At 52.8% G+C, this 19108-nt stretch overlaps 1 protein-coding gene across 2 annotated transcripts in view; it reads left to right on the forward strand.

The window, feature by feature from the left end:
- STK32B (serine/threonine kinase 32B) overlaps window positions 1-19108 on the forward strand; it is a 230401-nt gene that overhangs the window by 186893 nt on the left and 24400 nt on the right. For both annotated transcript variants that reach the window (XM_069496004.1, XM_069496003.1), the window contains one exon: window positions 12503-12606. In XM_069496004.1, coding sequence (XP_069352105.1) covers window positions 12503-12606 — 104 coding nt within the window. The remainder of the gene's footprint in view (window positions 1-12502; window positions 12607-19108) is intronic.

Raw genomic sequence — 19108 nt, forward strand, 5'->3', positions numbered from 1 at the left:
CATTACTTTTCTTGATTTAAAAACTAAGTTATCTGAAATTAAAACTGCCACACCAGCCTTCTTTTGGCTTCCATTGCTTGAAATATCGATTTCCACCCCTTTATTTTCAGTATAAATGCATCCTTGCAGGTTAGATGAGTTTCCTGGAGACAGCAGATACTTGGCTTGTATTTTTTTATACATTGGGACAGCCTATGTTTCTTCAGTGGGGAGTTCAAGCCATTCACATTTATTGAGAGAACTGATAGGTGGAGCAGATTTCTGTTCATCCTGTTGGGTAGAACTTCATTGCTATGTTTTCTCTCTTGAGCCATTGTGGTATCTGGCCTTTGATCTTTAGCTTTTGAGTAGTTTTACATTTGTGAGTGTTTCTTGTGCTGGTCCATGTGCAACTCTGTTTTGAGTATTTCTTGGAGGGCTGATCTTGTCTTGGTGAATTCCCTCAGTCTTTGTTTATCTGAGAATGTCTTAATTTCTCCTTTGTATACGAAACTTAGGTTTGCAGGGTACAAGATTCTAGGCTGGGCATTATTCTGTTTCAAAAGAGTGAGAATGGGGCCCCAGTCTCTTCTTGCTTGTAAGGTTTCAGTTGAGAAATCTCGCATTATTTGGATGGGCTTTCCTTTCTTTGTTACTTGTTTCTTTCAACTTACAGCTCAAAGAAGGGCCTCTTTAGTGGATATTTTAGTCAGTCTGATGACTGTATGACGTGGTGGCTTCCTATTTGCAATGAATCTCCCTGAGGTCCTTTGGGCTTCTTGTACTTGTATATCCAGATTTTTAGCAAGGCCTGGGAAATTTTCCTCAATTATATCTTCAAATAGCTTATCCAACACTTGAGTATTATCTTGTTCACCCTCAGGAATGCCCATAACACTCAAGTTAGGCTTCTTCACATATTCCCACATTTCCTGCATACTCTTATTTTTTCTCTTATTTCTTTGATCTAGCTCTGTGACTGACTTATTCAATTGCAAGGTGTTATCTTCGATGTCTGAGATTCTCTCTTCTGTTTGATCTACCCTGCTCTTTAGGCTTTCCACTGTGTTTTGTAATTCCCTGAATAAATTCTTCATTTCCAGGAGTTCAGTTTGATTTTCTTTAATATTTCAATTTCTTTAGTGAATTTTTCTTCGAAGTCCTGGATTTTTTTTTTTTTTTTTGTGGTTTCTTTGTGTTGGTTATCCATTTTTTCTTGCATAACATTGAGTTTTCTTACAATCCATGTTTGAAATTCTTCTTCTGTCATTTTAGTGTTCTGAATCTGGTTGATGTCCATTGCTAGAGAGCCAGTGTCCCCCTTTGGGGGTGTGCTTTCCGTTTGATTCTTCATACTTCCAGAGTTCTTTCACTGATTCCTTCCCGTCTGGATCAGCTGTTGCTTCTTACCTTTAGATTTTCATATCGATAATAACATGCCCTGTTTAGTCTCTGAGCCAGTAGGTAGTGTTTGTGGGTGAGATTCGACCACACCCTTTATGATGAGTCAGTAGATGCAGTAAAAGGGTGTGCAGAATGACCTCCCTGTCAGTAGGTGGAGTTTGCTGGGAGGAGCAGGCTGCAGTGTTGTTTTTGTGTCTTGTAACCAGCTCTTATTCCTCTGGAGAGGCATTTTAGTGCCTCCGGTGGTGGGTGTGGCCCTGGGACTTCCAGGTGTGTCCTTATTCTGCACCTCAGTGGGGCCAGGTGGGGGAGTGAGGCTGGGCAGAGCTGGGTTGGGTGAGCCTGCCCTCAAGCTCCACAAATGCTGTTAGCTGGGGTCAAAGGTCTTTTCTCTGCTTCTGGGCAAAGCTGCCAGGGAGGGGCTGGAGTGGTCCCTCTCAGTAGGAAAGTCTGTGTGGGGGGGTGGGGCTGTCCGAGACCTGTAGTCTGGAGCCGGCCTTGCTCCTTTCCACGCTCCGCTATTCCACAGTTTCTCCCAGGCCTCTGCCAGCAGGCAGGACCTCAAGCCAGTGGATCTTCCCTGGCTGTCACACAGGCCAGGAGGTTCCCTGCCCAGGATCGCAGCCCGGCCTTCCTGTGAGAGGAGGGGTGCCCCTCAGCCACCCTGGTCTGCCCCTGAAGGCACACACACTCAGTAGGGTCATTCACAAATATCCCTTCTGTGCCCCAGGGCAATGCGAAACCTGGGTGTACGGGATCTGGTCTGCAGGCCTGTCCCCTGGGCCCTGGAGATCAATCCTTGACCCTTCCAGGGAGAGGAGTGCTGGTCTCCAGTCACCTACGGGGTGCCCAAGCTGGATTGATGTCTCTCTGCCTCGGGATTTGCCCCGCTCTCCTGGAGTCACCAGGCAAGCAGCACCTGGGAGGCTGGGTGGGTAGGGAGTTCACAATCTCAGTACTCCTCAGTCTGCTGTAGGTCCCCAAAACGAAAGGTACCATTCCCTGCAGATGCCTCCGAGTGGTGGCTACATTGTCTCTCTTGGCAGCTGCCAGTAGGGAAAGGGGAGGGGAGAATGAAGCAATATGGCGCCTGCCGATGGGCTCACGTCTGTGGACCAGAAGGTGCCCCGAGGGAGCTGGGAGCCTGGTGCCCCGTCCGCAAGAGGCTCACAGCTCACTGGCGGTGGCCGTCTCTGGGCTGGAGTGGGCAGGTCTCTCCGCTCAGGAGCCCACCCACAGTCCAAAACACAAGGGAGGGGAAATGTAGCTGCTCCACCTACCCTTGTTGCTGGTCTCCAAGCCTCTCGGGGGCCTTTCTCCTTCCAGTTCTCCGCAGCCTCTTCCTGTGGAGTCTCCTGTAGTTTCGGGCACTCTCCCTTCTGACCCTCGTCTGATCTATGTTTGTCCGCCTGTTTATTTTTTTTCACTTTGTTCTAAAAATCTGTCTTCTTGCAGAGACTCTGGCTGGCGGTTTTTCTCGTCTGCCATCTTGCCCCTCCCATCACGTCTGTTGGATATAGCTTTTTGAACCTGACTTTTTTTTGAGACAGAGTCTCACTCTGTTGCCCAGGCTAGAGTGCCGTGGCGTCAGCCTAGCTCACAGCAACCTCAAACTCCTGGGCTCAAGCGATCCTCCTGCCTCAGCCTCCTGAGTAGCTGGGACTACAGGCACCACCACGCCTGGCTAATTTTTTCTATTTTTAGTTGCCTGGCTAATTTTTTTCTAGTTTTAGTAGAGACTTTTGGAAGTTTTCATGAAGAATGACGTTCTAACTAGTGGACAGAGTTAGAATCAGTGCATTTTACATGGTCACTGTGGGAAACCCTGGATGAACTTCCAAATAGCATCTGATGCTGTTAGAAACGTTCATTTAGATAGTATCATTCTCTTGAGGGATTCCAAATTTTAGCTAAAATCTTACCATCTTCCATAGCAGCCCTATTTTTCCCCCATTTCATCCCCAAGGTAAGCCAATATTCACAGCCCTATCTATTCTTGAAAGCCCCTGGATTTCTTTAGATTTCAAGCTAGTCAGATTCAAGAAAAGTTATGATTTTAAAGATTGTCTAGCTTTTTCTTATTGCTAGACTAGGTGTGACACTACAATTCCTACATTTTAAATAAAGCAGAATTGTTTGAAATCTTTGTAAGAATGATGATGGGAAAGAGAGATAATGATGGGGCAGATGAATTAGATCGGAGGGTTCAAAGGTAACTTTCCACCTGGGCCCTAAAGGATGAGTAGGCATTGCTCAGCAAAAAGGGAAGGAAAAGCGTTGCTGGGAGATGGAACTGCAATTGCCAAGGCCCTGAGGCAGAACGGAGCTTGGCCCATAGAAAGAACCAAAGGAAAACTAGTGTGACCGCAGCAAAGTCTTTCTAGAAAAAATTTATTAGTGGAATCCTACACACTGAGCGTGAAGTAGGTTTCTGGTACGGCCACGTGATCTGTTTCTGCTCTCATCAGAGCTTCCCGGTTTGCTCGGTAGCCAGTTAAACTTCCTCTGCTCTCCCTCTTCCGGTGCAGGCCTATGAAATCCTGACAGGGCCAACAGCCGAGCAGTTTCTTACATACGGCAATGGAATGAGTTTTCCATTGCTATTAATGCTACTAGCATCCCCTCAAAACTAGAAAATATCAGACTGATGTGGTGGCTTCGTGTTATCTCAAACAATACCAAAGTGTGTGGCACCGGGGTTCATCTGGCCAAGAGCCAAGGGAATATAAATTACCCCCAAGAGATCCAGAGGGTCCGGACGTGCTTGCTGCTCGTCTCCACTTCCCACAGCCTTGTCCAGAGGATTGTGACGGGGCTTTCAAACCATCCGGGGACCGTGCACAACATGGACCTTGGCTTTCGCTCATGCATGCATGTCATTGCCTGTTCCATAATGAATTGATCTCATAAAAACTAGCGCACATCTGTTGAGAACTTGCTTTGTGTCTGTCCCTGAACTAAATACAACACATATGTTATCACATATATGATGTAGGAGTTATTATTACGCCACAGAACATGAGACTTACTCAGAGGTTAAATGCCTGCCCAATGACAAATAACAAGCGGAGTAACTATTGAGACGTGAAGCCAGGACTTTGTGACTTCAACTTCTTTGCCACTGTGAGCACCTACTTCGAGACCAGCCCCATGCTAATCCCTGAGGATCTGAGTCTGGCTTAGTCGTGTTCCCACCTGCAGAGAGTCACCACCCAGTGAGGAAGGGGGGCATGTATACCATGAATGATTAATAAAATACAGCATGCTAAAGCAGTGCTGCAAGGGAGGAATGAGCAAGGGTTTGGTGAGAATTCAGAGTGTAGATCGATGTGCTTGGCAAGGACAGGGTGAAAGAGAGAAACAGAGGAACAGCAAGGGACTTGATGAATAGTCCACGGAGGAGTGAAATTTCGTCTGGGTCTTGAAGTATAAATAGGAGTTCATGAGTATGAAAAACAGGGTAAAGGTTATTAGGCAAGTGATAGAAGATTAAAAATAGAGTGTGTCCTATTCTTTGAGGTTTTTACATGAGTGCAATGAGGACAGTGGCTTAATATGAGGCTATGAGGTCAATTGGGGTGAATCTTTAGGAAGTTTTTATGCCAAGGAGTTTGAACTTTATTCTACAGTAAATAGGAAAACTTGGAATGATTTTAAGCAAGTGATTTAAACATGTGAATAATAACACAACAATGATAATATTAGACCACATTTATTGAGCACTTACTATATGCTCAATAAAAATATACACACAACTCCACTTTCTCTTCACAGTGACATTATATAGCAGCTATTGTTATTCCTTTTATGGATGAGGAAACTGAGGCACAAATAAAAGGCTCAGCGGCTCACCCCAGCCCTTGTGCCACTAAACATGGGCACTGGGGTTCAGCCGCAGGCTGGGCAGTTGCCGCCTCTACATGTCGACGTTCCATCGATCCGGCTGACCTAGGGAGGTCCGACAGGGCAGGTGGAGGTGGGGTTAAAGAAACCAGGCTGGAGGCAGGCAGGTGGGGGGAGGGACCTGGCCCGAGACCAGACAGAGATGAAAAAGGACCAGAGTAGAGCACAGAGGGGAAGTTTCTGGAAAGGAAAAATGATGAGTCTTGGGGACCAATGGAATGATCAGAAACAGAGGCCGAAAGAGGAATACAGTCCAAGATGCCTCCCAGGTTTCTAACTGTGCAACTGAGCAAACCATTGGCTGCAATTGAGAACCCAGGAGAAGGGGCCATTTGAAAGGCAGGAGTTGGGTTTGGACAGGCTGAGTAGCGCCCGTGGACCTTTAGGTAGAGATGTCCAGGTGCACAGTTCAGGCCGTCCTGCGGCAGGTCTTGGTCTTGCCTTGAAGAAAGCATCCATGAGCAGGAGACCTGGGTTCTAGTCCCGGCTGGCCAGACATCCTGTAACCCCTCCACTAGGACTTGGCTTCCTTATCTATGAAATCTGGGAAAGAAGGAATGTCCCCTGAAGGTTCCTTCCAGGCTGAATTGTGGGCACTCTCTGTTCCCAGCCAAGAAGGGAGCCCTCACCTGTAGAAACAAATCCTGGACGCCCGCCAGCTCCTGGACTGGATGCTGAGTAGCATTTCGCGCTCCACTGAAGCTATCGAAGCCTCAGCAACAGTCATGGAGCTAAAGCAGCAAGCTCATAATTACAACTTGGGGGGTTATTGTATGTTTTTCATATTTTTAGTCTAATAAGGAAGTAAACTCTGTGTGGTTAGTGTAGGGGGCAAATCCCACCAAAAGCACATTTACGTTTCTGATGGGAAGAAAGGCAGGCTCTGTCATGTGATGCCCCATGTTCTTGCATTCCTGGAAGGCCAATTATGTGATGCCCTGCTGCTCTTTGGAATCCAAACCCACTTTCCATGTCAAACCTGCATAGGCAGAAGTGCTCAGCTGCCGGCAGAGATGGCTAGCGGGAGGCGAGGCTGATCTTGCTACGCCACTGGGCCACGCTGGGGGCAGCGAGGGTTCCGCGGTGCCTGGTGTCCACCCAGTGGATTCACAGGCCCACGAGAACCCCCAGAGCGGCAACATGCAGCCGGCACGGCGACAGCCCTCGGCAGGCAGCAGGGAGGAAAACAGGCACCGTCAGGGAATGTGATTCAAGAGCCAGTTTCCACGGGATTTTAAATCACTTTTATTCATCATTTATATGCATGCTAATGGTGAACCCACTTTTTTTTTCTTTTGGGTTATGTTGAAACCCTCATTTCCTCAAACATGAAGTTCCTGGATCTTCATAAATGCTCTTGATTTGGTTTCCAATTAAATTAGTAGACTTAACACATTGACCACGGAGAGATTTTGGAATATAAAACATAGTTTATTTTTTTTGTGTGTATATATATTATGATATATGATTTTTATTTTCAGCACATACATAAAGATAGCAGAATTTGGTGGAAATCGTGTGGGCTTTAAAGGAGACAGAGCCAGGTTCTGATCGTCACTCTGGTTGACTCTGGAGGAGGGAGCAGGCCTGGGCTGCAGTAAGGTTGTGAGCCTCGGTGGCCGTGTCCCCCTGGGCGTGGCACGTACTCTCCCCAAGCCCCTCTCCTGAAACGGAGGCAGTAATAGCACTCACCTTGAAGCGACGCAGTGCAGGTGGCACTCGGCACAGTGCCTGGCGTCTGGCAGTGCTCCGTCAACACTAGCTTTTCTCAGGAGTGAATGACATACGTAGAGAATCCTGAAGAACTGCTGGCGCATTGCTGGTGCCCAGTAAATGGCCGCGTTAATGATGTAGCTATTGGTGTTGCCAATAAGGATGCTGCTCATAATCATAATGGAGCAGTTCTATTGATGAAGCGTGAGAAAGGTGCTCCGGTCTAGGCTCTTGCGCGCACTGTCTCATGGCCCGAATGTGTCCCGTAGCCTCCGTGGGCCTCAGTCTCTTCCTCGGTGGCCCTGCGTGCTTCAAGGACGGAAGGGGTGACATATGCCGGAATCTTTGTGCTTGATGAAGCCCCACACAAATGCTATGTACATGACGGTGATGGCTACAGGTGGCATTTCCAACAGCTGACAAAATAAATCCGGGGCTGCTAGTTCCCCCACCAGGGATTAGAAGAGGTTTTAGGTTTTTTCTTTTTTTCTGGAAGGCCTTGCAGAACTTCATTCAACCATAACCCACGCAGGTGCACCCAGACCTTGGACTCTGGACAACCTGTTGGACACCTCCATAGCCTACTCTGATTATCTGCTCGGTTTGTCACTTACTGTCCTAGCAAGCCAGGACTCTCCCCTTGGGGCTGCCTCATCACACTGTGCCCCAGGGATCCGTCTTGGCCTCAGTGGTGTTGGCCCAGAGCAGCTGGGATCTTCCTTGGTGAGAATCGAGAGAGGCTGGCTCAGATTCCATAACTCAGAAGATGAGTTAATACTGTTAAGCTCTTAACACAAGACTTGGCACATAGCAGATTCTTCTTAAGGATTAGCTATTTTTATTAGCAGCTTAGAACAGTGCTTGATACATAGCAAGGGCCATACGCATGTGTGCTATTTTTATTATTAATATGATCGTTCATTCATTTAGTCAATCAACAAACTTTTCTTACAGGTCTTCTTGGTACTAGGCAAGGCATGAGGCACCAGGGAGAACACGACAGTCCCTTCCCTCAAGGTGCTTAGAGTCTAGAGAGAAGAGGCAGACACATAAGCAAAACCGCAGCAGGAGAGGAAAAGAGGGTGCAGGCAGAGAGGTAGCCCCGAATCTAGCATGGAGAGGAGGGAATTTAAGGAAATAATAACGGCAGAGAGAGATTCTGAGGAGTAAATGGCTCACGGCAGGTCCCTGGGGCAGGGAACCTGGAGCTGCATCTTTTGTGAGACAGCCTGGGGAATGAGGAGAGAGGGACACGCAGAGCGTGTCAGGAGCAGCACAGACGTAGCATGAGCAGGCGGGACCAGGGGTGGCCGTGGGCAAGCGCAGAGGCACTGGGCAGCTTGGGAGGCCGCCCGGCAGGTGCTGGAGGGGCCTGAGTGCTGGGCCGCAGAATTCAGACTCACCCTCTAGGCCAGGCGGGTCCCCAGCCCTGGTGCCCTGTAGCATTCCACCAAAAACGACACAGAGAAAACATTTCAGGATCAAGTCAATACATTTCCAAGCCATGCCTGCTGCTGAGTCAGGCCCCTTGGGGAGTCCCAGGAGGGCATTGGCACACGAAAGGCTCTGAGAAGTCCCACAGGGAAGAACAGAGTGGTTAGCCTTATCACTCCTCAGGCCTGGTGGATCTCCGAATCATTTCTTCTCCTGCACCTGCCAGCCTGGCACTGGGCCAGTGCGTTGCAAGGAGCAGTGTGTGAAACAGCCATCACGCCGGGAAGGTCTGTAGCAGGGAATGCCACAGTCTGAGTGTGGGAAGGCCGACGCCCCCCTCAGCAAGGAGGACAGATCGGAGAAAGAGGGGCTGGGACCTGAGGCTGGGTTGGGAGCCCACCGCAGGGGACGTGGAGCGGAGCCCAGGCGTCGCACCGGCAGTGTGCGCACAAAGAGGAAGGGTGGGTACAAGTGCCATCAGGCGGCAGAATTATCTAGGATTGACAGGTGACTATCACTGTGACCTGGGAGTCAGGACCGAGAGTTCCAGTCTTGACCCCAGAGTCAGTACGTGGTGGCCGAGGAAAGCCACTCTTCCTCCTCGAGCCTGGTGGCCGGCTCTAACAAGGAGGGGATGACAGGGTTCCTGAGGGAGCCCTCACCTCCGCCACGCTGACGTCCCGAGAGGCCGTGAGCTGTTTCTTCCTCTGAGTCGGACACCAAGGAGCTGGCCTAGCCCGACAGCATCGGGGTGAAAGAGCCAATTGACACACATTTATTAGGTGCCTTCTGTGTACTTGCCTGAGCACCGGGCCCTGGGAGGGAAGGACAGAGGGCACCGATCACCTCGTATAGGAGAAAGGACCTCGGGGTCAGCAAACAGCTGCCAATCCCTGCGCTGTGGTGCCGGCTGGGTGACCTTGGCGAGTTCCTTAGCCCTTGTGTTCATGTCTTGTGGCTGCAAAACAAATTACTGCAAACTGGGTGGCTTGAAACGACAGAAGTTCATTTTCTCACAATTCTGGAGGCTGGGAGTCCAATATCGAGGTGTCGGCGGGGCCACACTCCTTCGAAGGGCTGTGACAGAGGGTCCTTCCTGCCCCTCCCGGCTTCTGGCAGCCCCCGGCCTTCCTTGGCTTGTGGCTGCCTTGCTGCAGTCTGCCTGCGTCTGCGCACGGCATCTCCGCTGCCTCGCTCTTCCTCCTTTTCCTTATGAATACATCGGTCCCTGGGTTTAGGGCCCAGTCTAAATCCGGGTTGGTTTTATCTTGAGATTCTTAACTTGGTTACATCTGCCAAGACCCTTTTCCACACAGGGCCCCATTCACAGCACCAGGGCTTAAGACTTAGACAAATCTTTTATGGGGTTTCGTGATTCAGCCCCCGACACGCCTTCAAGACTCTGCTTCCTCATCTGAAAAACGGACATCGTCACAGCACTTATCTCTGTATGTGGCTGGGAGGATTAAAGAGGAAATACACGTCGAATCCTTCACACAGCCCCTGACAGGTGGCGGCTGCTGTCGCTCATCTCCCGTGTGAAAGGACGTCACCTTGGCTCCAGCTCCAAACCTGTGCGGGTCTCTCAGGTCCAGGCACCGCAATTCTGAGCCACCAAAGCCGTCACAGTGGTGGCGTAGGGACTGCGACATAAATGTTGTCTATGTCCTGTCAGCCCCAAGTGGGTGGGGGAGGAGGGAATGTCACCTTCTCTAGGACTGCAGACATTTGCCACTTGATGGGTCACAGCAGCCAGGAGAGCAGCAAGTCACTCAGCTTCTGCTTCTCCCCTGAGTTCCAAATGGGGTCTGGGCCGCGCGGCCTGACGAGGGTCTATGGGGAGCCCTCTGCACGCACAGCCACGCCTGCCATCATGGGTGTGTCCCACCGTGGGGACGCGTGGACCGTGGACAAACACGGCGTGACTTGTCTCCCAGAACCCTTGGGACAGAGGGAAGCAGGCCAGGCGCACAGTCTGTGGCATAAGGAAGGAAGTCCCCGTGGTTCCAGCTCAGCTCCGGGCCCGGTGGTGGGATCCGGAACAGCCCGGCTCAGCGCCCGGCACATACCAGGAAATCGGTGAACGTGCTCACCAGGCGCTTAATGCACAAGTGCGAGCACCCGCGTTGGAGTCGGGTTGATCTAGGACAGATAGGAAGGGGGAGACAAAAAGATGCTGCAAATACAAAACCCACGAGGTTCAGAGATGACAGTTCATGAGGCTGAGGAGGATGGAGTTGAGGACGGTCCCCAGGTTACTGGTTTGGGTGACTAGGGGGATGGCGGGGTGGCTACGCGTGACTGAGCAAGAGGAGGTTGAGGGACAGCTGGACTCCTGCTAACAAGGCCTAATGTCCGGACACTTGCTGTGGCAGCGCAGCCTGCGAAGCTCTTGCCGCGTGTTCCCTCACGGACAGCCCTGCAAGTGAACCAGGGTTGTGTCACAATCTACAAGGAGCAGGTAAGTGGCCTGTTACCAGCAAGTGACCCCAACTTCACTGGCGGTCTTCCTGGTCCCCGACATACCAAGGCGGTTTCTTCTCAAGGGCCAAAAACCCTGGGGACAGTTCCTCAAATCCTAGTTGCGTCTTGCCCCTGCGTGGCGCTGAGTATGTTTTTATACTAAAAGCAACATTGACACAAACCTTATTTCAAACAGGAATTCAGCCGATGTGTAAGGCGTGTCAGTGTTGTGTGACTTCCTGGCTGTGTGACTTCCTTCACGTAGCTGGCCCTCTCTGGACCCCCCATCTGTAAATGTGTCGCGTGACACCATGTCCCCCCGAGGCTGCTGGGAAGAGGAAAGGAGAGCCCGGGGTGCCAGTGCAGAGTGAAATGCGACCCACGCGGAGAGGGTCGCTGGAGGGCGGCGGGAACGCGGCCTCTGGGCGGATCCACGTGTGAAGCTGCAGACTCAGCAGCCCGAGCCGTGTGTCCCCTCTCCTGCCCGATCGGCCCTCCCCGTCTCACGCCGAGTGAATGACAGTTGGGAAACTGAATCGAGACAGCTTATGATCACAACATGTTGCGGCTCCCGAGACAGATTTGGGCTGCTCTGACAACTGTAAAATGGAATTATGCCTGCAAATTAATTTGCTAGAAAATAATCAACATTTCACAAAATTTTCCTGGAAGCCAATGTGAACAATTGGGCCTTACGATGCACTCCTGGCCTAGCGAGGTGGGGGCAAGGCCAGGAGGTTAACCCCCCGCTCAGTCCCTCAGACAGCGGGCAGGGTCGGGGCCCCCAGGACAAATGCAGGGCTCTGAAGAACACGGGTCCACCGGCCTCAGGCCTCCATTCTTCACATTTTTTTCTACTAAGGTATAATTCACATAACCCAAAATTAACCATTTCAAAGGGAATGATTCAGTGGCATTTAGAACGCTCACAGTGTTGTGCAGCCACACCTCTACCTGGTTCCAGAACGTTGCCTTCACCCCCAGAGGAAAGCTGTGAATGAGCACGTGGGTTACCTGCCTCGCAGCCCCAGCCCCCGGCAACCTCCAGTTTGCCTTCTGCCTCTGCAGACTTTCCTCCTCTGGGTGTTTCCTGTTAGACTCCGCCTATGCTAAGATGAAATCGTCCCTGCGATAGGCACCAGGCTCGAAGAGTTCTGAGCGTCCTGGCTGTTGGGACGCCTGGCCTGGGTATTGGTGACACAAGCAGGGTGGCACTTATCAAGGTTCTCAACCTCTTGGGGGCTCAGTTCCTCCTCTTCGCTCTGAGTGCGCCCCACCCGTTCTCGCAGCAGACTGGGATTCCTGCTCCTTCAAATCCACCTCCCCAGGGGGCTTTCCCTCACTGGCCCGAAGGAGACCCCTCCCACCGCGCCCGGAGGGCACCGTCTGTACTCTGCCCTGGGGGCCGCGTGGGGGCTCCCTGTGATGCCGGCGGCTTGTTCTCAGCTCCTGGCTCACTGAGGCATGAGTCACGTGGCACAGTGGGACAAGTACAGGTCTCACTGTCCATAAAAGCTGGGCTCATATCCTGGTGACCCTCTCTAAGGGGTTGTGGCTGCATAAGCTGTGGCACCCAATGATGTTCTCTTTGTCCTGTCGTTGGCAGCCCCAGAAGTGTTCCAGGTGTACGTGGACGGAGGCCCTGGGTACTCTTACCCAGTCGACTGGTGGTCCCTGGGTGTCACGGCCTACGAGCTCCTGCGGGGCTGGGTAAGGCGTGTGCCTACGCGGTGAGCATGAGGGGTCATGCACCGGGGGGCTCAAATTGTGCCAGGCTGGGCGGAGTGGGCAGGGCACGCAGCTGGGGCAGTGCACTGTGGAAGACACTGTTAACTTTGTGTCTTGATAGCTCCAGTGCCTAACACAGAGCCGGCAGAAAGCAAGCTCCTCCCACTGGCTGCAATTTCGCTGTTGTTTCATGGTCATTTGCATACATGCATATTCATGCCCAAAGAAGGTGCCTAAGGGCCCACAGTGCTTTATTCATTGTGAGGGTCTTATTCATTGTGGGGGTCCCCGTGCACGGGGATAATGGGTGTTGAATGAATGCATGAATGAAGGAAAGGTGAGAGCAGGTGTAAATCGTAAGCACTATGTGAATGCAAATAGGTATGATTTATTACCCCGTAGTTCAAGCAACTATTTTCTGCTCTTGATCTCAATAATTTCTCCTGAATTGATCATAAACATAATTACTATATGCAGTGTTTTTAGAATGCAAAGAAAATATGAACTTGTTCGCTTTCGTAGGCACTGAATACAGAGGATGAATGTCCCACAGGTTTGCTTGTTTCTGCCGGGTGGGTTTGGCACATGCTCAAAGGACGATGTGGGCCATGACGCTGTGCCAACCGGAGTGCACAGGCGTCTGCCAGAGGCTGTTCGTCTTTCGTGCTCACTCCTACGAATGACCGTGGCGAGCGGCTGCCCTGGCGTGACTGGACGCCCGCAACAGAGAGAGCACTGGCCGCCATTCCTCACGGCCAGCGCAGTCGCAGATGATGGCTCGGCAGAGCCCCAAGGATGGAGTGGGCCCTGCCGCACCACAAATAACCCGTTTCACTTTTAATTCTTCCGAGTTTTCTGCTTAAAGGCCCCGATGCCACTTTCAACAGAACGGGGAGAGGTGAATAGTGGGGTCAGAGTCTTGGGCGTGAGCACAACATGATGGAGTGAGAGAAGACCTGTAAATCTTTCTCCCAGATATTGTTTCCTGGCTTAATCTTTGACTCAAAGGGTAACAGGTTGATACACATAGTTTATTCTCTACTTTTCACAGTAGAAACAAATGATGTAGTCAAAAGCACTACACACTCACACTTACCCATGGACTATGTAAATTTAGGCGTCATCCTTCCTGCTTGCAATTCCTCAGTCACACCAGTGACAGCGCCCCTGGCAGCGTCCAGGGGGCTCCTTCCTTCCGCAAGATGAGAGAAAGTCCTAATGGGGGTTTCCCAGGCTGCGTTCTAGGATCTGAGAGTCGGGAAGCTTTCAAAGCGATGGGCAGTGGGAAGTCGAAGGTATTAATACGGTTTGTTGGCCAGAGACCCAGGAGTACTTTAGACGTGGCCTGAGAACAGCCATTTGTCCCCACGAGGAGCCAGGCACTCTGCAAGGAGAGCAGGGGGACTGGGTCAGAGTCACTGGCAGGCTTGAGGCCCTGTGAGTTTGGATGCAGCCTGCAGCCTGGACAAGGGACACGAACAGGCTCCAGCTTCTCTCTGATCCCAGACCGGAATCTGAGCTCTTCCCCCGCAGCCCTGCCGCGAGAGAGAAAAGGGCCCAAGCAGGTGCCGCCCACCAGCATCCCCTTTAGAGCCCGGTGCCTCAGCCACCCTGGCACAAGGACCACACCCTCCAACGAGAACACGACGGGGACAGCCATGAGGACAACTCCCACAGAGAAGAGACACCCATCCTCCACCTCCACCCAGCCATTGTCCCACCCCACCTGGAAGGCTGACAGGTGATCACCCACCTGTTCGTTGGCTGCCCTCAGGATCCAGGGAGCTCCTTACCGCCAGAAAGAATCTGTTTCATTTTTGGACAGCTCTAATGGCTGAAATTTTCTCCCCTTACTCAACCAAAAGCTGCCTCCTCATAACAGACAAAAAGAATCTTAGAGGACTGTCACAGGCTCAAACGCTGACTCCACAGGTGCCCCATCTGGGATCTTAAGTGAGGCTTTTAAACAGACTCAGTGCTCAGAATCCTTTGGCATTAACAAAAAACAATTAATAATTCTATTTACCCAACAGGGTTGCTTTGAGAATTAAATGATTCCGATGATGTAAATCACCTAGCACATGACTGCTGACGAACGGTGGGTCAGCTTCCTTCCCCTGCCCCGGGACCCCTGCCGGGGGACCCCTGCTGGGGGAGGGCCGGCGAGCAAGCCTGCGTCCTTCCCAAGTCAGCACCTCCAGTCACCAAGACTGGCTGCGAGGGCAGAGGCTGGCTCGCGTCCTGCTGCTGCCAGCGAGGAAGGCTCGCGGGCTCTGCGAGCAGAGATGGGTCCCCACCACTCCCCGTGCTTCTCGGTGCTGTGATTTGGGCTAAATCGCTGCGTCGTCCGAGCACTGGCTTCCTCGTTCATAGAAGGAGCGTTAGCCCACCTGCGGTCACTGTGGGACTAAGTGAGAAAGTGCGGCCGGGACACAGGGGTACACCGGAGGCATGCAGAGGGCGAAGATGCCACAAGACAGGTAGATGCAGGTAGCGTTCTGATGGCTTAGGTGTAGGGGAGCAGGGGAGAGTTTCTGAGGGAGGCGGCATTTCTGCTGGGTCATAGATGCGTGTCTGGAGGGAATGGTGTGAGCACAGAGGAGGAAGGGGGGCTAAGCCCGCTTCTGCAGATAGTTTGGCCCAGCCACCTGTCAGAAGGTAGTCAGGGGACAGTCTGTAAAGGACCCGGAGGCCAGCTGGGGCATTTGGCCGTTCTCTGTGGACGGTGTGGTGCCATCCATGGTGTTTAAGCAGGGACGTGGCGGCACAGTGGATGTGTGATCTGTGGCATGACATATGTCTGGGTTCACATCCTGGCTTTGCGGCACAGTCTCTGAATGATCTATGGTGAGCCTGTCTGGTGGGAATAGCCGCACAGGCCCGTAGCACCAGGCTTCTCAGCCTCAGCACTGTGGACACTTGGGGCCAGGTGATTCTTGGTGGTGTGGGACGACCCTCTGCATGGTGGGGGGTCCAGCAGCACCGCTGGCCTCGACCCACCAATGCCCAGCAGAAACCCCCACCCGGTTATGACAACCAAACGTGTCTCCAAACACTGCCAGGTACCCCCCGGGGACACACTTACTGTCCCTGGCTGAGAACCACCGCCGTAGAGTAAGCAAGGCCACTGAGTGAGACCCCGCGTGCAAGGCTGTTGGCCCATTGCGCTGCACGGGGGGGGGGGGGGGTCTCAATATGGGGGGCGGGGCCCTGAAAGCCCACTCTCTGGTGCCCGGAGGGCTTGACCCTCGCTGCAGGCCCACCAGCCACGTGCCGGCCTTTGACCCAGGCAGCGCCTCTCTTCGGGGATGTGTGGACAGGGAGCTTGAGGGTGCAGAGAGGCCAGGGAGCAGGGGTGTCCGGGGCTCCCAGTTGGAGGGCGGCACTGAGAACTGGGGGTACGCAGGTGGGGGGCTCTGGCTGGAGAAAGAGAAGCGATGGTGTGTCAGCCTAACAAAGACGGGAGGCTCCTTGGGGTGAGTGCTGACTTCTTGTCCCTTAGTAAAGCAGACAGAGCACCGTGCCAGGAGTCAGAGCCCCTTGGCCTCCATTCAAGGGTGGGGGAAGGACCTTCTTGAAGGTTCAGTGGTTTCAGGCTGTGTTTCTGGACTTCAGAGCCCTGCCGAAATGACTCGACAGGTCCGGAGGGGGAAAATGTTTCTTCAAGCCTTAGAGGTTTAAATCGCCTGCGGAATGGTTCTTCACTTTCATCTGCTCCGTGTTTGGGATTTTAAGTAAAAGGATTTGGGGAAAATACATTGGCTTAGGTAGTCTCCAAGGCCCGGCTCAGCTTCAACGGTTAAAATAACAGGTCTGCGGCAATTCTTTTCCTCTGTCTTCTCTCTATTTCTTAGTAAACTGGCATTTTTTGGTAAACTGAGTTTCCTGGAGTGGAGATGCACCGCCCTGCATGGTGAGTGTGTCCAGTGTCCTGCTGCCACCGTCACTCTCACCAGCAGTACACGAGGTCACCTCACAGACACCACCTGCTGTTCTGCGTCCACACAGCCTAGGGCCGGCGAGTGAGCACTAGCATCAGCAGAGTCCTTCACCACCGGCAGCCACGGTTCTGATCTTAATACCTGCCGGTCACGTTGCCAAGGGACCTGGGTTTCTCTGCAACCGCCCAGACAGGTGGGGCTGAGCCTGGAGCCTGAGGCTGAGCTCATTGCAGTCAGCGCGTCGGACTGTTTCTGAGTCACCTCCTGGTGGGGCCCAGCGTGCTGCAGCCACCGTTCCCGCTGTGACCATCGCTGTTGCTGTGAGTGGTCGGGCTCCCTCGGGAAGGGGGAGATTTGCAGAGATTGGAGAGAGCACGTAGCGCACTGGGAGTCCGAGGGGAAAGCAGAACTGATGAGTGCCTTGCGGTGACCAAGAAGGAAATAGAGAATGACATGTAAATCAGAGAGGTCGTTACATTCGTTTCCGGCTGGTTCTCTAGTTGGTGCTTGGGTTCTCAGGCTCTGGTGACATGGCAGAAAGAGCAGGGAATGAGAACCCGGGTCTATCTGGATGCTGGGGAAGTCTCTTTCCATCCCCAAACCTCCGCTCCTGACCTTCAGACTGAGGGAGGAGGTGACAGTCATCATCTCCCAGGGTCCCCACAGCTCCAGCAACTGGGTTTCCACGGGAAGGGGCACCTAGGGTGAGCGGAATCATTTATTATTATATAAAAGGCAAAGAGGTGGGAAGCAGCCACCCTAAAGAGTCGGAACCCGAGCTCTTGGCCCGGTCCATCTGCGGGTGGTGGTCCCGAGCCCTGGTCTCCTGCCACCCGCGCCGGTGGAGATTCTAGAGCGCGCCCTTCCCCCACGTGCGCCAGGTGCTCCTGTCGGTTCCTGCCCAGTGCCCATTCCACCAGGACTCTGTACTGCTGCCTGCTCTCAGGTGGCGAGCGCGGTGCGGGAGGGACCGCGTCTGCCCTGCGCACTCCAGCGCCCATCTGCGGAGACAAAAGCAGGCGTCAGACGCCTCCAATCAGGCTCTGCATACGACGACAAGGGTGGCTGCGGTTCCACACACGGGTGGCCAAACAAGAGAAATGTGTCCTCCCGCAGTTCTGGAGGGCGGAAGTCTGCGATCAAGGAGTTGGCAGGGTTGGTTCCTCCTGAGCCTGTGCGCGAGGGACCTGCACCCGGCCTTTCTCCGGGCGGCGGCGGGCGTCTTCCTCCTGTGTCTTCACGCTCTTCCGCTGCGTGTGCATTGCTCTGTGCCTTAACGCCCCCTTCGTATAGACCTTCCACTTGCTATAGGGACACCAGGCAGGTTGGATTGGGCCTCCTTCCACGACCTCATGCTGGTTTGATTCTGTCTGTGAACACCCTATATCAAGTCAGGTCCTGGGGGGTTGGGACTTCAGCATATGCATTTCGGGGGACACAATTCCGCCTGTAATGGGAGTGGTCCTCGGTGAACCACTCTGGCCTCTACCCTCAGTGCCCAGTTCCAGGGTGCCGTGCCTCTGTTTTGTCTCCTGTGTCAATAGTCACCAGCTCATACAGATTCTGTGAGCTTTGTGTCACATAGGGAGCACTCTTACGGTTGGGTCTTAGTCATTCCTGGTGTTGGTCGTTCTTACTGGTGAGGGCAAAGGGGTCCCGCGAATGCGGCAGCAGGCAGCACCTTTAGGTGGAAATGTTTAAATGCCCAGTCCTGGAAGCGCACCCCTTCCCACCAGAGGAAAAAAGTGTTGGAAGAAATATTTAAAGACTGTTAGTGAATCAAGTTCATTAGCCCTTCAAGAGAGCCCAGAGGTTTTGGTTTTGTTCCCTGTATTGCAGGGTGAAATGAACAGTTTCCCGTGTAATTAACAGATAGGGGAGGCGGGGGGAGGCGGCTGGTCGGAGAAAGGCCCCTTTCCGGGTGGCGCATCAGAAGCAGCTCAGGCACACAGTGCGGGCAGAGGTCTTCTCCAGGGGCCTGGTTTGCTGACACTAAAGGTGCTCCTTCATCCTAGGGAACTGTAGCCCACCCAGAGCTCAGGACCCCTCGCCCCTTCGGACTGGCACCCTCTATCCGCAGCAGCCCTGTGGGAACTCAAGTTCCATGAGGTTGGAGCCAGTGCCTTAAATGCCACGGGGTCCCAGCACGGTGTCTGGCTCACGGTGACTGTCCAGTCCACACCTGTGGGTGGACTGATGCGTCCATTGTCACCGTGCTCTGGGACCTGCTCAATGGCAGACACTGCTCAGGGCCTGGGGACACAGAGATGAGCATGATAAAATCCCCCCTTCAGGGAGCCCCAGTTTCGTGGAGGAGACCGACAGCAACAATTTTACTGCTGAGTATTAACGAGGGAAGTCCGTACTAGACAGCCAAGATCACATGGATTGATCATGAATTCATCCCTCGGCACTGTCCAGGGCCAGCGCAGTTGCTGCACCGCGTGTGCCGGGGAAATGACTGCTTTTCTAGTCCCGACACATCTGACCATGTTGCAGACCTGGCAGCGTCTCGGACCACAGAGCCAGGTGGCCAGGTGGAG

Source organism: Eulemur rufifrons, chromosome 20 (assembly GCF_041146395.1).
Source record: "Eulemur rufifrons isolate Redbay chromosome 20, OSU_ERuf_1, whole genome shotgun sequence".
Lineage (NCBI taxonomy): Eukaryota > Metazoa > Chordata > Mammalia > Primates > Lemuridae > Eulemur > Eulemur rufifrons.